The following is an 18,429-nucleotide window of genomic DNA, read 5'->3' on the forward strand; positions in this document are numbered from 1 at the left end:
TTATGTTTCAATATTATTAAAATTTCTAGTCAGTTTTTGTTTTGTTTTAGAAGCAAAGTATTACAAATAATTAACTGATACAATAAAAAAGCTGAAATAATCAAAATGTACAGAGAATAATTTATTAAAAAATTAATTTTAAACGAAAATATTAAGCTACAGAAAAATGTTTACTTATCATGATTAAAAAGAAACATGGCCAATAGAACATAAAACAAATATTATTTGAACTTATCAGTTAACATTCATTTAACAGTGACCACTCGCAGTGCGAACTTAACATCTGTTAGAAAGCACTTTTCTCTGCGTATAAAAGGCAGCGCTTTTGAGCAAATCGCGCTCATTTCAAAACCGGCGCTCATCGCAACGAAAGCTCCGCTGCGGAGCCGAGAAAATATTGTTAATTCCCCATTTGAAGTGCAGCTTGTGGAAGGAAATTCTAAGTTTGTTTATTCGGACGCCGAGTGCAAGTGCAAGAAGCAAGCGAAAAGTAATCAAATCTATAGAAAAGTCATTTAATGTGGAGCAATTAAGCCTGGAAACAAAGTGCATAGTTAGAGTGAATAAGTAATTTAGTTGGAGCAAACAAAGCCATGGAGACTGCAGCGAACTCGGGCGACTCCAAAAAGCCTTTCAAAGTGAGTTCCCCTGTAATTGTAAATTGAAATAAAGACCGCAGGAACAATTGCATTTTAGGCGCATGCATTATTTTCCTGGCATGTCCATTTTTGGGCGTTGTTGTTTTCGCCTTTGTTGTTGTTGGCCGCGTGCTGCGTTCGCTACTTTTTTTCCTTTTTTTTTTGGATTCTTATGGAAACTGGGTTGAACTTCAGAACTGAAGAGAGCCAAAAGCTCGAGTTAAGAGAGTGACGAAAGCTCAGTAATAAGCATTAACTGCCTGAAATTTGACTTTGCAAATTCAAAAACACTATTTAGGTGCTTTCTTTCTCTTTGTCCTTTTTTGCATGTTTGTCTTGCTTTGCATTTGCCTTTTGATTCGAGTATTGGGAATTGTGTGCTTTTGGCATTTGTTTTACTTGACTGCTGGGCCTTTGTTTCCTGTTTAATTTGTTTATCTGCCGCTTAAACAGCAGAAAGCTGTTTAAAGTATTATGGGGATGTAAAAAACGTGCTTAAGGTTGCAGAAAACCACTGGAAGTACATGCAGCTGACAATTTAAAGGAAACCAATAAACCACAAAGCTATTTAAATTGTCTGTGGAACACAGAAAACAACTTTCGTAAAACATGACTGGAGATAACCTCCAGGAGTTCCCCTCCCACCCACTTTATCCATTAAAATGCCGCTGCTTATTTAAATAATTAATTCAAAAACCACCAAACGCAAATCGGCTTAAAAGCTGTCAAATACCATGACAGCCTTCATGGCTGCCATTAAAAAGGGAAAACTTTTCATCCCGACATGTCGCTGTAATTAGCCGCCAGCCACGCCCACATCCACGCCCACGGCCCGCCTCAGGCATTTTGTTAATAATTTATTAAACAATCTACATAATGCCGCGGCATAGTTCAAAAGCAATTTAAAGTTGTCGCCTGATTTCCCCAGCGACTCGAAAATCTGCGGCCTACGCCCATCAACTATTAAAATGTCCTGCGACTTGTGGATTCTGCCCGCATCTTGGATGCAGATGATACGAGTCTCTGGCACGTATCCTTCGGCTGCTCCTAAACGTAGCCAGACGCCGGAGGTCGTTGCACGTTCATCTACGTACGTATGTGTGGTCCAGGACCCTCGGGTCCTGATGGTTGAGCAGCTCGAGTTAGTTGAGATTTAAAAGCCATCAGCTAGCTGCTGCTCTACCAATCTGCCGATTTGCATAGACTTTTGTGTATAAACTGGTCATCTGGAAAAACACTTCACTGATTTGATCTAGACTTTCACATAAATTAGCCTAAACTTGTAGTGATGCTAGTTTGGAACTTTTTATCTTAAACAGTAGCTCTTTTCAATATTTAAATATTGTTTTTATACTTAATTATTATTAAATAAAGTTTTACTTACCACGGAGTTCCAAAAATTTGCTGCGAATGATATAACCCAAAAGCATTTCTGTTCAAGAACCCACTTGATAGACTTTTGAAACATGTTTACTTTCCGAATAAATCTTGTTTCTGTATAATTTTGCGGGTAATTAGATAAACTGCTAATTGAATTGCGACCGCTTGAAAAATCGACGGCACTTGGAAAATCAACTAATGCGATCAACTAAAACTTTTGACAAGTTTCCGAACAAAAACTATGCTCTTGTTTTCGACGCTGCCGCGACTCCCACTTGTCAGATGCTCCAGTAGTTGTGCAAAAAGTTTTCATTGTTACAAAGTTGTGGCCCCACACGCCCCATTCATGATATGATTAATATTTGGCGCTTTCGCAGCACAAAAGTTGTCTGGCTTTAAGTATTTATAAGATAATTTAGGGACGACCTCCGCCGCTGTCTGGGCAAATGGAATTGGGATGATAGAGCAGCCGGGCATGAGTAAAATGAAATGTTCGAAATGCAAACTCGAGTACAATTTCATTTAGTCACGGCGCTCTCAAATATTCATGAAGGACCTCAAGGAGTTGCACGCTGCCCGACGTTTCGGGGCTATAAATTCTGGGTGGAATGCACTCGTGCCATTTGATCCTCCTTGCGCCTCCTTCTCGACGGGTCTAATTTATGTTTCGTTTAACCTTAGTGCTGAGGCATCATTTAACATCGCATGCAAGTTTAATAGAGCCAAAGGCTTGCGTCCTTCGTCCTTGCAACCGGCGAACAGCACCAACCTATGGCACTCGCGAAGGAGCATGCAGCATGAAGAATGCTGACATGCATAACTTGTCAAATAAAAAGAAATTTAAAAGGATACGCCAGGGAATCGGGGAGTGGGGAACGTGGGGATAAACGACAAATATTTGCACCGCAGCTGCTGGAGTGCATGTCAAACTGCCTTCGAGATCTCGAGCAAAGCAAAAGTAGAGGAGCACATAGAACTCGGCATTCGCAACTGATATATGCACAAAGTCGTCGGGCTGTGGGAGGCACTTTAAGGTGGTGACATCCCCCGCCGGGAAAATGCCGTCCATAAATCTCAATTAGAGCAAATGGACATTTGACAGCAGGACATGACGTGGTCGCAAATATTGCGTTCATTTATTCATTGCGATTTTTCGGGGAATGGAAAACAATCAGCGTCGACATGTGGTTGTGCATTTATTATTTAGCAACTTGCACTCCTGTTTATCTTTTCTCTTTGTTTAATGGCATTTTTAAGGATTCCCTAATTAAATAACTATAAAAGCTGGACAAACTTTGCGTTGAAAGGAGAAACAGACTGAATAATTAAGTGCAAGCGGGAGGATAATGAATAAATCAGGCGGAAAGTTTCCATAGTTTCTCCATTCCGTTCACGTTGTTGTCCCAAGAAAAAGGGTGCAGCTAAAGGAAAATTTACAACTTTTCCCATTTCGATTTTTTTTCCGTTTTCTTATTTGGGGTGCCGGCGATGTGAATATTTTATAGGACCTCAGTTGTTTCCCATCTGACATTAATATATTATTCATTTGATGAGCGGGGCCATGTGTAACTGCTACTGCCTCTGTTTCCGTAATTGCAAACGTGTAATGGTTTATTATTCCCTTTTCCCGGCACTGTCCTTCCGCTTTTTTATGGCCAGGTCAAGGACGTAACACGCAACATTAAGAAGGCTGTCTGCGCCTCCAGTCTGGAGGAGATCCGCAGCAAGGTGGCGGAGAAGTTCGAGAAGTGCGACCACCTGCCCACCATCCACCTGGACTCCGACGGCACGGAGATCGACGACGAGGAGTACTTCCGCACCCTCGACGAGAACACGGAACTGGTGGCCGTCTTTCCCGGAGAACATTGGATCGATGTAAGTAGCCCTTAAATAAGGTAGCTTAAAAGGAAACAGGCACTTAAATATAATTATATCAGCACCTTTTTTATTTAAAGCACCTCAATAAATTCGTTTTCCGATTGTGTAATTTTCATTTCTCCAAGTGAACACCGCTTAATTGGGATAACTCATTTTATGTGTCCCTCCTTTTATCTGCCATAATGACTAATTGCATTATTTCTGGAATGCCATGAAAGCGCTCCATGAGCAGGGGACCAAAGCCAGGGAGATTAAATTAAATGCTATCTGCACTCTGTTTATAGCCCACTCACTACGTGACGATAACCACTCCACATGGCAACGAGGCAGGAACTGGAAACGGGGATCTGAACGGAGGAGGCGAGGGCGACACCACCGATGCCAACAACTCGGAGTCGGCTCGCATCCGCCAACTGGTGGGCCAGCTGCAGAACAACCTCTGCAACGTGTCCGTGATGAACGATGCCGACCTGGACTCACTCTCCAACATGGATCCCAACTCGCTGGTGGACATCACGGGAAAGGAGTTTATGGAGCAGCTCAAGGATGCGGGAAGGTGAGCTTAATGGCTTTTCCTAATACCACATAATTGTAGCAAGATTTCATGACTTTAGGCCACTGTGTGCCAAGCGAAATGCCGAGGATCGCTTGAATCTGCTGAAGCTTCTAAAAGCTGGTGCCATTTTCTGCTCGGAACGTTACCCCGAGGATGCGGAGGCCATTGACCGGGAGATTGGACGGCAGTTGAACGAGGCGGAGAGTGGTCAGATGAGCACCACAACGACGAGCAACACCCGCACCATCGAGGTGGTGCAGTGCGACAATCAGAACACGACGATAACAATTACGGTGGGCGAGGCCACCACCACTTGCGCCACAGCCAGTGGAGCGATGGGATCCTCCGCTGCCGAAGCGGCGGCCAATGAGGCCAATGCCAATCCGAATAGAAATCCAAATGCCAACGGCGACATCTGACTGCCCATTTTGGGCAGTCTTAGGTAAAGTCTGCCGGCGGAGGACTAACGCAACTGGGTGCGCAAATCAAAATCAAGAGCCAAAAGGATATACCGAAGACATCAGTCCTGCAACATTGGGTTAACATAAATCGTATTTGTAGCATGTAATTAGGCACTGCGAAATCAGCAAAAACGAAACGGAGACGAAATCAAGTCATGGAGAATGCTTCATAGTATCTAAGAGCAAATGAAAGTTAACGAACAATACACGTACTAGATTTAAACACCGGGTCACGAGGCTCCAAAAGGTCACGAGGCCCGCGCAGATTTGAAGAGTCTTTTAGCAATCACAGTCAGCGGAATCGTATTTAACCGCATATACACGAGTCACATCAAGCCGTACTAGGTGAATAATAATCAAAGGTTAGCGAAATAAGTATTATACTTGAGGTAGAGTCCCACAACCAGAGCGAATCCCAATTGGATGGAGGTGTCCCAGGAAACTGTTGATTTGCTTGCCGTGTAAATTGTGTTACGAATAGTAGGTAGAGTGGAAACGCACATCAAAAATTGTTTTTAGACCAATGCCATTGTGAATGTCATTCGTTAAAGGCCAATTGAGACTGACTGAATTTATGTGTAATAGGTTTTTTTCGTGGTTTGAGCGGTTCGGGAAAGATCGGATGGAAGCCTCCAGCGCTGCTGCCCTGTCCTCCCAGAATCCCCGTCTTCCCGCCCCCGAATCCATAGCCAAATGAATTTAAGCGACAGCAAAACATTGTTAGCTAATTAAACAATAAAGGAACACAATAACGCAAATTGCAATTGCCCAATCAAAGTTGGTAACTGTAACTGTCTACAATTCGAATAAGCAATAAGGGAAACCGTAAACGAAAACGAAATCTAAAACCGAATGCAAACAGTGAACAATTATTAAATATAGTGAAACGCATACAGTAAATGCAAGTGAAAATTCCGAGGCAAACTATATACACGAAACCAAGTAATAAATAAATGATTATTAAACTAAAGTTGATTTAACTAGCATAACTGGCAAACGGGGCGTATGCGCAACGCACAAAGCGTGTGCAACAGGGCGTATGGACTACATCCCGCTCTTCCGCTGGTAAAAGAGAGTTTCCGTACCTTCACCGCTCCATCCATTTCCCTTTTTCCAGTGTGAGAGAGCACAAGAGAGTGGGACTCCTGCACCTGCTGCTGCCATATAATTGCATTACTCTTCTGCCATTCAACTTTCTTCGTGACGTCACTGCCCCATGACGTTTGCAGGTCCTGGCTAGCTGATTGCGATGGCCTACTAACACAGTTCAAAGCTCCCGGGTGACCCAAATTCGTGACGACAGCGCCCCACAGCAACGTCCTCTTTGTGGGCGTGGCCCTGGCTTTGATCAATTGAATCCAGCGTCCTGTGGCCTTTGCATACTCAATACACCCCTACTAGCACAGCACATCCTTTTTCGGTTCCCATTCCTTGGCTGCTCTTTTAATTTGCGCCCTCGGCGATTTTCATCCTGCTGGCAGGGGAAAAAAACGAGAAATCATGGGGCGAAAAGCGCCCAAAAATATTAAAAATGTAACTGAAAACCGCTTTTGACTGCTTTTGATGTGCAATGGCATTTGCGGTGGGCTGCCTGGCCAAGAAATTGTCACACACACTTGAGTTTGTAATTCTTTTGATGTTGTCCTGCAGATTAAGAGGAAATGCCGGAAGCGGAAATGGAAACTTAATCGAAAGCAATCTGAGCTGCACCGATTTTGTTTCTTTGAATAAAAATTATTGCAAATTATTCAGTTGTCAGACATTTTATTTAACAAGTCTAGTACGAATAATTTAGATAAAAACTTAAATAATTGCTTAGAAAATTACGTTTAAGTAAAAATCTAGATTTCATTTCAAGTAAATTTTGTACGCTTGTTTCCTAAACGTAGACAACAATTTTTAACAGTCTAATTTGGACCGCTTCATAGATAGCTTGCGGTAAGCACCACCCAGTACCATACTAGCCGAGATCCGTTTCACCTTAAACAATCGACCATCTATCTCGGCACATGAGAAAAACTTGGTGCGGGCAGGGAAAAAGATCGTGGATGTACCGCACTTGCTACAGTTGACCGCGCGATCTTCGTAGAAAGTCTTTTTCGATTTATTGATCCTTGTCCTTTTGCATTTTCTCACATTCACTGATTTCGACGCTTGGGCTTTTGGTTCCTTACATTTACTTTTCCGATTTAAAATCCTAGAACTTCTGCAGGCCTGGGACATGGGTGACTTTTGAACCTCTACGGTTTCTTTCACATTTTCCGCAACGTTTTCTGGTGATTGCGGTAATGGAGGAGCTCCTTCATCAGGCGCGGCTTGTTCTCCTACATTTGGAAGCTATTCAATTGGGTGAAATGCCTGTGCACTTATGTGGTGTGCCAATACTCACCGGAACATTTCCTTGACTCATTGTCTTGTGATATTTATCTACAACTTATCGGTAGAACATGTGATTCGTAGAAGGGAATGTTTGTAAATGACGACTGTCTGTGTTTTAGTAAGACAACAGAATTCAATGGGTACTGAGTTTTCATGAATCCAGTATTTCCTGGCTGCTACGTTGCATATCTTGCTTTAAATCTTTCTAAATCTTAGAAAGAGCTGCAAAATTCTATGTTTACCAATAGCTTGCTAATCCAACTTGAGCTCTATGCTCTTTTGTGGCGATCCAAAACACTCGACAGTGGATTAATTTCGGTGGAAATCAAGTCGGGTATCACCACTTTATTTCGCAAAGCATTCAACCCACATACATATACTCAAATCCATCGTCTATGACGCTTGTTGCGTGCACACACACACACGCAAACAAACGAGGACTATATGTCCTCCAAGCACAAATGTCAAACGTCTCACAAGAAAGAGGCGGCGGCGGCGGCGGAAAGTGGGCGTGGCAGGGTAAACAACATATCGAGTGAAGTCCTGCTTGGCTCGTCTTACTAACGAGTCGCTTTTCCCCCAAACGAGGACATAATTCTCAACAATTTTTGCTGCTCGCCTTTTTTATTTTCGCATATATACTTTACACACATTTCCCCCAAATAAAAGTCAAGGATAGGGTAGCGGGTGGCCAGGATGTCCTTAGCGGAGCGGTGAAGGGGAAGGGAAGGGATTGCAGTGGCAACCACTCGCCCCGGGCTGTTGATTTTTATTCAAGAGCGTGCGTGTGTGGGTGTGTGTGTGTTGCACATAAACAAGACGCTGTGTAATAGATGCCGCAATGGGCATTACTAATGCGCCCCGTGGCACTTTTGCCCATATTTGCGACAGCGGGGCAGGGGCAGGGGTGGGGTGTGGAAATCAACGGGCTTTGTGGGCGGCGAGGGCGGTCCATAATTGTGCAGTTAGAGCCGCTGGCAGCCGCAAACTGGTGCTTAGATTGCCTCATTTGGATGTTTGCTTTCGCCATCCGGAAGTCATTATGGCTGCGGATATGGGTATGCGCACCTACACCACGAGAAACATCATTCAAGCGAAATTAGTGGATGTATAAAATCAAAATGTAAATTATATATAGTATATATTCTACACAGACTGATGCATCAGATCATTATTGTCATAGGTTATAGCATACAAAACAACTAAATGATTATAAAGATTGTTTCTACTCACATTAACATAAGTTTTTCAGCTAGAGATGGACATAAACTACTTACTACTTTTTTTCTTGAGTGCAGCAAGCCCTGGGACAGTGAACAAGCTGTCAGTAATGAAAATTCAGGCAAGTTCGGCAAATACAAATATGAAATTATCCGTTTTGTTTATCGTGATGCAGTTGCTGGTGCTGCTGGCTGCACAGGCGATTGACCTTTCGCCGCAGCAACAGCATGGTGCGGATTTGGCAGCCAGCTTGAAGGAGCTGCAAGGGGAGATGGCGCATCCATTGGGCAGCCAGTGCATCCGCGATTGCCTCGCCGAGAAGGGCAGCCTAGTGATGGATACACTGCGTGAATGTCAGCAGGTCGAGCAGCAGTTCGACTGTACACTGTACTGCATGTTTGATGTAGAGCCGCGCTATTAAGCCATTAACCGATATAGTGCAAATACGCACAGGCTTGCTGGCCATTAAACCAATTATGGCCAGCCCGTAGCACGTAGGTATCCTTACACAGGAAACACACAAAATAATGAAGTATGCCATTAAGGGGGAAATGTAATTGCTTGTTACATGGCGGCAAGGTCGATGCCAGTGCTTGTTTTCTCTCATTATTTTCCATTTCACATTTATTTTAATTTAATTAAAATGTTTGGCATTTTTTTGTATGTTTTTGGTTTGCCCCGCATCGAAATGCTATTTTTTTCCATTTAATTTCATTTAGACTGCTGACAGCAGGCGCAAATATTTGGCATTTACCCGCACCACTGCCTTGTGTGTGTTTTTCGCCTGACGAGTTTTTGGCGAAAAGTGCCACATATCCAAGGACCAGGATCAGAGGCCATTTATCATCGCCACATGCGGCGGCATGACCTTTGCGACGACATGTGAGTTAATTAATCTAACTGGCCAGACGGCCAAGGTCGTGCATCGCAATTAAACATGGCAGCTGATGATGAAGGGAATTTACCTTCGCGACCAGACGCATAAATTTCAATTTGCACCTATGCATTTAAATTGATGGCGATGGAGGTCCTGCAGCAGGAGCAGCATGCTGCATATGCGAAAAGTTGTTCGCGCCGCGCTTCAATGCGCAATTAGCGGACCATGGCCCATAAATTATTTGAACCGCCGGCGGGGGAAAATGGGAAATGGAAAATGGCGGGCGGAAATGAATGCCCAGCAGGGCGAATAAACAGATGAGCGTGCAAAATTTCGCCCAGCAACCCGAATGCTTGGGCCTAAAGTATGCACCTTAGGTAGTTGGGACAAGGACCAGGCTCAAAGTGCGTAAACGAGATAACCGACCCACAGATATATTGTTATCCATCACGTGACTGCAGCGGGAATCACGTGCTCAGTCCATGTTCAATGCCGAACTTCCGCCAGCGGGCGCAATCAAATTAACCTTGGCTCACGCGGCGTATGCGCAATATTTCAGCCATTTAAGCCCAGCGCTGTGATAAATGCGGCTAAGTGGCTTTGTTTGCTCCCAATGCGAACAAATTCGATCGGCGCGCAGCGGCCGGGGACTCTCTCATGCATTTTAAACATTCCGCCAATGCAAATGCCAATAAATCTCGGCTTTTGTCTCGCCCTCAAAGGCAATGCACCTTTGTTGAAAACTTTTGCCCAGCTCTCGGACGCTTTAATTATGCAGCCAGCAGCAGCAGCAGTCTCATTATGCCGAAGTGACATTTTTCAGCTGCCCGCCGGAGTTTTTCGCCAAAATTGCCAACTTTATTTTTATTGCATTTTTAAACTTTGCCCTTACGCGCCCGAAAGTTCAGGCCAAAATATTTATATTTGCCATCACGCCCCGCAAATACACAGTGCTGTTTGTATTCGTTTTTATCTTCTTGTGGTCCCGGCTAAGTAGAACTATTTGCAGCTGCTCCAGTAAACTTTTCCCACCTACCAGGTCATAGAATCCCGATCCCAGGCCAGAGTTCTTTTTGCCAACTTTACTTTATGCGGCATAGGGTCTATGCTTCTGGCCCGGCACGCCCAGCGTGTCCTGGCTAACAGCGGCTTAACAGAGAGCGCGCTCTCTCTTCCTCTCTTCGCCTCTCTTCTTTGCGAGTGTCCTGCTCTCACGGCCAAAGCTCCGCGAAGGTTAGACTTTGCTGTGTGTTTGCAGGACCTGCTGACTTTGCGCCGTGTGTGTTTGCGCTGGCCGAGGCTGTCGGCAAACTCGACGAGTCCTGCCACGTTTAAATACAGCACGCACAGACGTCTGGCAATTTATTCCAAGTTCGGCCGGCTTTTGTTGCACTTGGCTGCTGTGAGTAGTCGGCTCGCGATCTCAGCCAGAATCGCGTATTGTGATTGTTGCCGGAAGATGTGAAGAATTCGGTTTTTAACTTAAAGTGCAAGGTAATGAGAAACTAAATGTTGCTCCTAGAGTTCAGTGTATATAAACCAACTTACTAGCTTTTTGTCTAAAAGAGGCTTGTGTAAATTATGGAACATAATTAATTTAAAATAATTAGTTTAGCTTTCAGGATAAAAAATAACAAGCAAGCACATGCAAACTATATTCTTTTGGACTTATAATTGCCTCGATATATTTAAATGAAGTTTTACCAAGCAAAAAAGTTGGCCAATTATATTCGTTTGAAAAACTCTAAACACGTTTCTACAGCTACTATTAAATACAGGACACCAAAATTGATATAGTGCAAATTACATTACTATATAAAATTTAAAAAATAATATTATTTTGTGGGTAGTTTTTTAAAAGCCGTTGGTAAAATTCTACAGTATTTAAAGAGTCGATGGTGAAATTGTAATGCAATAACATGCCATAGTCTCCTATTTTTTGGTCACGAGAAATTTCGTTTTCTATGTGGCTTTAAGGTCAAGCAATTTTAGAAATTGCAAAACTTTTTTAAATCAAAGCCAAAACAAAGGCCAAACAACGATTTCGTTATAAATTTTACGGTCAATGCAAACAACGTACACGCGTTTATGAAATAACAATAACACACAGTCTGGCAGTTTTAGTATGCTTGGCTCAGCTTTGAAACATCCCCGAATGCCATACAGCATATTTCAATTATCGTCTAAATTTGTTTTGCTCGTCATAAATCTCTTTCTCTCTCTGTCTCGACCATGTTTTTCAACCAGTGCAGCAAGGAGTCCAGACAAGACGAACAAACTCTCGAGACGAGGTAAATAGATGACAGCAATGAATGCGGATGAGACAAAGCAGGCTGGAATGCCTCAAGGAGCTGAGGAGGAGCAGGAAGCGGAGAAGGAGCAGAAGAAGGAGAGCGATGGAGCAGGGCAGTGTGATCCTGAGAGCAGAATAGTGGCTCCGCCGCCCAGGCAGCGAACTCTAACAAGGACGGCCGAGCTGGATGCGGACTGCGAGGACATCGAGTTGGATGCCGACGATGGCGTGGACGATGCGGCGGATAGCATCACCTTGGAGTTGGCACTATCGCCGCACAGCAGCACCACGCCCACGCCCTCGCCCACCACCGCCGACGAGGACTTCGCCCAGCTGGACAACAGCAAGCCCTTCAAGGTGGGTATTCCACTCGCTACTCGCACATCCTTCATGTCCTTTGTGGCATTTAGCCACGCTACCTGGCGCCCCGTCAACTGGGCCAGCATTTCGTTAAGTGATTACTGCGGTGCTATTGTTACGCTTGATGGGTATATAGAAAAAAATACAAAAATTAAACTGAAAACGGAGGAAAAAGTTTGACGGTCAGGACGAACAAAGTGAAGGGTTCCCCGACGGAACGGCCACTTCAAAGCCTTCGGCGTTGAGTGGCATCATCGACATTGGCACTGCTGCTGAAGTGTTGCTACCGGTGCTTTATTCGCCCTTTAAGCATTCGCCCAACTTTTCAATCCGCTGCAAGAGCTGGTGCGGGAAAAATTCCGGGAAAACAGAGCTGTTTCCTTTCGCCCACTCCGCACTGCCTTCACCATGGCAAACTCCATTTGATTGTGCGGATTGCGTGGCCCTGCCCAATTTGGAGCACAGAAAGAAATGATTAGGGTCACAAATAGTCGCTGTCAATTCTGCAAAGTTTACGAAACAATTTACGCATCCATTTACCTTTTTACGAAACTTTGCATTTGAAAGTTAAAACTCTAAAAACTGTGTGTGTGAAAAATACAACATCAACTTTTGCAAAAATATAGCAATTTTGCTTAGTATTGATATGATTTAATTCTTAAATTTAAATGATTTAAATGAAACGTTTACAGTAATATCCAATTAGCCACTTATAGTAAGTCATGCTCAGTTTAAATCACCAACACTATTAACATAATAATACCATATAGTATAGACCATATTTCACCCTCTACTCAGTTTAGCTCCTTGCACATTTTTTGACTGTGTGGCTGGTCAACAATGGAAATTTAATTAAAATGTTCAAACTGCTCAGCTGCATAGGGTAGTGGGATCAACATGCGGGCGCCCAAGTGCCTCGTATATCATTGTAGACCAGCCAGCTGGCCAATCATCCAGCCATTCCGCCAATCGCCTCCAGTGCCACGCCCACATCTAAGCCGCCTCGTGGCGTCTGTGTGGGCGGCGATAACGATAAGTAGGTGTCTTGGCCACGCCAGCTGCACATCCTAATCGATGTATTGTGTGTTAAAGGCATCAGTGCGATGGCCATAACAATATAAACTGGCCAAAAGATCGGCGTCTACGAGCTATCAAGTAGCTGTAAATTTGCCAGGCGAAAGCAATTAATTGACGGCTTGACGTGGCCGAAACGCGATGTCATTTGTCAGTGGCAACCGACCGGTGATGATGATGGGTGAGCGTGGGCCACGTGACGTATGCGTAATTCATGCGCATTCCGGCTAATTAATAAGCCCTCATCTTGTCTGCCATCTGACACGGGCATCTTCTTTATCGAGCTCTCGAGGGAATTGCCAAGTGCCTGATTCAAAACACTGGCTTTCCTGGAGATTTGTATAATCCCTTTGACTAATTCCAAAAGCAGCTAAATGAGAGTGGAAATTAAGGAAAGGGTTGGTAGTCAGATAGCAATTAATATGCCAACACATGAATGCGTGAGGTAGGATTAATATTATCCTGTATGAAAATAATTTGCATCTCTTCTGCTTAATAGCAGTTAGTTCAATAATTCGATGGTAACCATGACTGATTTGTAGTTTGGTTTACACCGAAGGTTAAATTGGTTTAGATCTACCGCTCAACTGAAAACTCATAGCAGTGCTGCCTCACAGAAAGACAATTTTTGACTTGAAAAAAGGAATAACTTGAAAAATAGCTTGAATTCAGTTCAGAAACTTAATCGAAATATATTAAATAGAGCTAAATTCGACTGGAAAATATCTGAATTGGCAACTTTACCTGCCAGAGACTTCAGTTGACTGCGTAGTAAATTATTTTACTTCGCATGCAGTTTTAGTTATTATTTTGCTTAAGGAAATTCTGTGGTTGCCCAGAACACTTCTGGTCCTGGCAGAAAATTAGATTCCTGTAAAACAAATCTCATTGGACGAGGAAAAATCCAGCTTCCATTTTCCCCACTGGCGTAACGCGCAAATGTGTTTTTCATGTCACAGTCATTTGGGGTCCACAGTCCACCTACGGGCACCACCTTTCCCTGGAAGTCAGCAAATGCAAATGGTTCAAAAATAAATCCTGATCCATTCGGTATGGAGAGGTTTAGATGAAAGGTGGGTTGGATATTAAATTAGCAGACATGCCGCATGGAACAACATCAGCAAGGAGACAGGCAAACAAATAAACAAATAGAAACGAAGAGCAAACATATCTCAGAATACGTCGTACTGTGACTGAGACATCGCGTATACGCCACGTTGCGCATTAAGCCAAATAAACGGGCATTCTTCGTGTCCAGACGAGCGTGCAACTTAGCGCCCCGCTGTCCTCCGACTCAAGTAAGCTAATAAGTACGTGTAAGTGTGGAATGCGACGAGTTTGAAACCAGTGAGAAGTCATCATGGCCCATGGAGCTCGAATGAATGAGCGAAGCTAATGATTTCCTTAAAACAAAGCAGAACACTGAGAAAAAAGCAATGAGTTGTTTAAAATTCTGGGTTTTTGTAGAATTGCATATAGAGTGCATTGTTTCAGTGCCTAAAACAATGTGTTGCTATGACATTTCGGTGGCAATCAGGAGCAATTAGTGCCCAAATGTCTCCGATAGACTCCGAATGAAGGCAACATGAGATGGACAATGGGCACCGCAGGCACATCACAGCAATTTGTGGGGGTCGTGACCATGGGCCATACCAAATTAATGCGGCTTTCGTTACCTAGCCCCCAAATCGGTTTTCCGCATTCGAGTTACTCGAATTCGAGTGCCATAATTGCTAGCATCCTCAGTAATTTGCATATCCTGACCGACCCTAAGTGCTATTTGAACAACAGTTTCCCTAGCAGGCCACATCTCGTGATGCCTCATGGCGAATTCATGGCTGCATGGCGAGAGTCCTGCGCATTGTCCTTGCCACACTTCTGTCTTGTTTGTCGCCTGTTCTAATGATGGTCTCCTGCTACGCAAACTATGAATTTACAGGGGCAATATTGACGCTGTCCGCCGGCAGAAACAGAAAAGCGAGTGTATATGTATAGCCCTAAGGCTCTACCACACGGGGGATAAATATTTGCCAGTCTCTGGAGCAGAGACTACAATTTGGCCAAAGTGAAACCGCAAATCAGGTCGAGGCACTAAGCGCTGCACGATGAACCCACTTCATTTTGCCCTGCCAGCCAATTGAAGGGATTGACCAAAAAGTCAGAGTTCAACAGAGGCCACTCGAAAAGTGAGAAAACTCGGGCTCGGCCCGTTAAGAAAGCCAAGTTATAATGACTTTCTGGCAGCAAAAAGGACGAAAAAGTGGTAACAGGCAAAGAAAGCCGCAGGACATTGGCATTTGGCCCAGATTTCGTGGCAGGGGTGCAGATTGAATGGTATGTGCGTGGTCGCTGATTTCCAGAATGAATACAATCCCAACGGTTCGTTATACCAAATAGTGCTCTTGGCTTTAATGCCCACCCAAGCCCACAGACCAATGAAATTCGCATTAAACGCGTGATAAAGTTTCATTGTTGTCGCTTTGGCCTGGGTTTCCACCAACTGAGCTCCAGACTGCCACCAGACGGTATGGCGTTGGCCGTTTGATGGATTCACTAAGCAGCCAAAGCATCGTATAATTGGTTTAGCACATTGATTGATGGGCTTGTGATGGCAGAACGTAGGACTCTTTTGGGGCTGATGACTCTGCTTTTGAGTGCGGACTGTGAAGGCAGCGATTAAATGGCCACAGACCGCTTGACAGTTGCCTGTCAACTGGAGACACCTGAAGATCTGTCAGAAGCAACCGCACCCATTGGCAATTCATCAGTATATGTACGTACACAATGCCCAAAAGGATCGCAATGGAGGCGTTGGCAACTTTTCGACACAGCTCTCCCACTCGCTTGACCATTCGTTCCTTCTGGTTTTCTTTCACCTTTCGCCTGACCCACCCATCCATGCTCGACCTTGACAGCCTGTTTGGAATCGACAGCATTATGCCCTAAATATTTTAGTAGCAATCTTTTAGGCCCAACAAACGAGAGAAAGAGAGCCTGGACGCCAGCCGAAAAAGCAGAAAAGGTTGAAAAATATAATCGCTTGAATGTGCCGACTTCTGCCTTGACCTTCCCATTGTTCGTTGGCTTTGTTGTGATGGCAAATGATAAATTGATTAGTTGTTGCTGCTGGCTGCTGCCTCCACCCCCATCCACCCCCATCCACTTTCCACAAATATTCAAATTCATATTTATGTTCATCGCAATTAACCTGCGTCTTTTTGTATCCGCACTCTTATCTTTGTCGCCGCGCTTCGTTAACTTCATATTGTTTTTATCGACGGCATTAAATGGATGCCTTAGGGGCCTTTTCGCAAATTAAAGCAAACAAATGTCGTCTGTGTGTTGCTATAGCTTAATGGATAAAATGTGCGAGTGCTAAACAATTGACTACGAGTATGACAAACATTTTTGGCTAGCTAAACATTTTGTATTCGACTTCACATCTACATAGCGATTGGTAGATACTATTACCTTAAACGCTTAAGTATCTACTTTTAAAAGCCAGATTGACAAATTTACCTCAAAAGCCTTAAAGTGCCAATTCGCAGCTCGAATATTTGGGTTAAAAGTGGTCAGGCATTTTATTTATTCTAGACTTAATTAAGTCGCCAAAAGGGGTTCTTCGCTTTTATTAAAAATTCTTTGAAAATTTGTGATATAAGGAGTGTCACATGTTACACTGTAATAATCTGTAAGCCCTGTTTTATGTTTTATATTATAGTTTAAACATTTAACAAGAGGTTATACACTATGATTATCATAATACTAGGTGTCCTAACCCTTTTAAATATAAATACCCTTTTACGCAGCCATTTCTCGCAGTGTACTAGTTAAGCCTTCTTCCATCACAGCTATGCAATTTCCGGCATGTCAATACTGAGCGTGAATTCGGCGTAAAATTCCTAGTAATCCGTCGCCTCCATTCCAGATCAAGGACATCACGAGGAACATCCGCAAGGCTGTTGTGGCCACAACGCTGTCGGAGCTGCGGGCGAAGGTGTCGCTCAAATTTGAACGGGCTCAGCCGGCGATACACCTGGATTGCGATGGCACCGAGGTCGACGATGAGGAGTACTTCAGCACTCTGGAGCCAAATGCCGAATTGATTGCCGTCTTTCCCGGCGAGCAGTGGCGCGATGTAAGTTTCTTAAGTCCTTCTTCTTTTATTCAACCTGGATATGACTCCGACTTAGACTCATCCGACCATTCATGCATCGAACCCTTCCATTTGCCCCACAGCCCAGTGACTACAATGCCAATCTGCGTCGCACATCGCTGGATGCACAGCGTCTGCGGAGTCTGGTGAGCAAACTGCAGCCGAACTATATGAACGATGATGATTTGGACAAGCTGTCGAACATGGATCCCAACTCCCTGGTGGATATCACGGGTCGGGAGCCCAAGGACAACGAATACTCAGCCAGGAGCGATGCCGCCCGGCTATCCACGGAATTGTCTTGCTAAAGGGGTATCATCGTTCCCTCAACGAATTAACGTATGTTATCTTAAGAAATGTGTGAATTGGGATGTAAATAGGGAATTTGTACGAGTTTATATGGCTAGCCGGAGTATTTTTGGAAAATGTTTTGATGACGGCACTTGATGCGACCGATATTTGGATGGTTGTTTTTGCTGCTGGAGGTTTTAACTCGCTAACCGTAGACCAGAAAGTTGTGTATTTTTCGAGCCCACATTGTCGTAGAGCAACTCACCCCGAATGTCTATTATCAGCCGCTAATTGTTCCTAGACCAATAGTCGTGTATGAGCCCATAGCCTGGAGTGCCTTGAAGGCCGATCTCCAGTCCTGGGCTACCTTATCCTCACCTCACCTAACCTCACTCAGCGGACGATTAACGAGCTGCAGAATAGAATTTGATCTAGACAAATAGATATAAATATATGAAATATAGTATATTTTCCATAGCAGAATCCTTGTGAATGTCACACGAATACCAATGCAGATTGGGTTATTAGGGAGCAACTAGAACTTGACGTTACTGAATCTCAATTAAATGAATTAATAATGGAATAAACCTTCACCCTAGGTGCACAGAAAGGGTTTTTGCCTGTTTTTTGTATTTATGCTGCATCATTGAACAAGCACCATTTGCTGCACCATTCGAAAGGTTATCGAGACCTGAATTTAATTCAATTAACATTTACGTTGTGCCCGCAAAAATCAATTGGAAATCGTAATTTGTAACTATAAAAAAAAAATACAAAAACAAAAGATACAAAAGAAATAAATAAATGGATAAATGTGTGAAAATTACTTTTTATCGAAACAATAAAATGCGATTTTATGTGCTGA

At 43.7% G+C, this 18,429-nt stretch overlaps 4 protein-coding genes across 6 annotated transcripts; 3 read left to right on the top strand and 1 right to left on the bottom strand.

Moving 5' to 3' along the window:
* The first annotated feature begins 311 nt into the window (after positions 1-311).
* On the top strand, positions 312-5,883 carry LOC6734081 (DNA fragmentation factor subunit alpha). The gene is made up of 4 exons (XM_002081080.4): positions 312-638; positions 3,678-3,893; positions 4,181-4,452; positions 4,511-5,883. The coding sequence occupies exons 1-4, from the start codon at positions 594-596 to the stop codon at positions 4,869-4,871; spliced, it is 894 nt and encodes a 297-aa protein (XP_002081116.1). The 5' UTR covers positions 312-593; the 3' UTR covers positions 4,872-5,883.
* Positions 5,884-6,657: 774 nt separating this feature from the next.
* LOC6734082 lies at positions 6,658-7,461 on the bottom strand. The gene is made up of 2 exons (XM_002081081.4): positions 7,303-7,461; positions 6,658-7,250 (listed from the first exon to the last, which is right to left on the bottom strand). Exons 1-2 carry the CDS (start codon positions 7,321-7,323, stop codon positions 6,813-6,815), a joined length of 459 nt encoding a protein of 152 aa, XP_002081117.1. The 5' UTR covers positions 7,324-7,461; the 3' UTR covers positions 6,658-6,812.
* A 1,161-nt stretch (positions 7,462-8,622) lies between these two features.
* LOC6734083 lies at positions 8,623-11,852 on the top strand. 3 transcript variants are annotated; one of them, XM_044922497.1, is made up of 3 exons: positions 8,623-9,007; positions 9,233-9,395; positions 11,638-11,682. In XM_044922497.1, the coding sequence occupies exon 1, from the start codon at positions 8,623-8,625 to the stop codon at positions 8,932-8,934; it is 312 nt and encodes a 103-aa protein (XP_044778432.1). In that variant the 3' UTR covers positions 8,935-9,007; positions 9,233-9,395; positions 11,638-11,682. The 3 variants fall into 3 exon arrangements, with proteins under 3 accessions (XP_044778432.1, XP_016027079.2, XP_016027080.2); XM_016167863.3 differs by lacking the exon at positions 9,233-9,395 and having other exon boundaries at positions 11,638-11,852; XM_016167864.3 differs by lacking the exon at positions 9,233-9,395 and having other exon boundaries at positions 11,643-11,852.
* On the top strand, positions 11,690-18,429 carry LOC6734084. The gene is made up of 3 exons (XM_016167865.3): positions 11,690-12,040; positions 17,046-17,255; positions 17,357-18,429. The coding sequence occupies exons 1-3, from the start codon at positions 11,690-11,692 to the stop codon at positions 17,579-17,581; spliced, it is 786 nt and encodes a 261-aa protein (XP_016027081.1). The 3' UTR covers positions 17,582-18,429.

Source organism: Drosophila simulans, chromosome 2R (genome assembly GCF_016746395.2).
Source record: "Drosophila simulans strain w501 chromosome 2R, Prin_Dsim_3.1, whole genome shotgun sequence".
NCBI lineage: Eukaryota > Metazoa > Arthropoda > Insecta > Diptera > Drosophilidae > Drosophila > Drosophila simulans.

What these genes read in the sequence shown, in the direction of transcription:
- LOC6734081 (XM_002081080.4), top strand. Translation starts at nt 594, where the DNA reads ATGGAGACTGCAGCGAACTCGGGCGACTCCAAAAAGCCTTTCAAA. An exon ending in CCGGAGAACATTGGATCGAT is followed by an intron (nt 3,894 to 4,180) that starts GTAAGTAGCCCT and finishes CTCTGTTTATAG; the next exon opens with CCCACTCACTACGTGACGAT. An exon ending in CAGCTCAAGGATGCGGGAAG is followed by an intron (nt 4,453 to 4,510) that starts GTGAGCTTAATG and finishes TCATGACTTTAG; the next exon opens with GCCACTGTGTGCCAAGCGAA.
- LOC6734082 (XM_002081081.4), bottom strand. Translation starts at nt 7,323, where the DNA reads ATGAGTCAAGGAAATGTTCCG. An exon ending in TGAGTCAAGGAAATGTTCCG is followed by an intron (nt 7,251 to 7,302) that starts GTGAGTATTGGC and finishes CCAATTGAATAG; the next exon opens with CTTCCAAATGTAGGAGAACA.
- LOC6734083 (XM_016167863.3), top strand. Translation starts at nt 8,623, where the DNA reads ATGAAAATTCAGGCAAGTTCGGCAAATACAAATATGAAATTATCCGTT.
- LOC6734084 (XM_016167865.3), top strand. Translation starts at nt 11,690, where the DNA reads ATGACAGCAATGAATGCGGATGAGACAAAGCAGGCTGGAATGCCTCAA. An exon ending in ACAACAGCAAGCCCTTCAAG is followed by an intron (nt 12,041 to 17,045) that starts GTGGGTATTCCA and finishes CCTCCATTCCAG; the next exon opens with ATCAAGGACATCACGAGGAA. An exon ending in CCGGCGAGCAGTGGCGCGAT is followed by an intron (nt 17,256 to 17,356) that starts GTAAGTTTCTTA and finishes TTTGCCCCACAG; the next exon opens with CCCAGTGACTACAATGCCAA.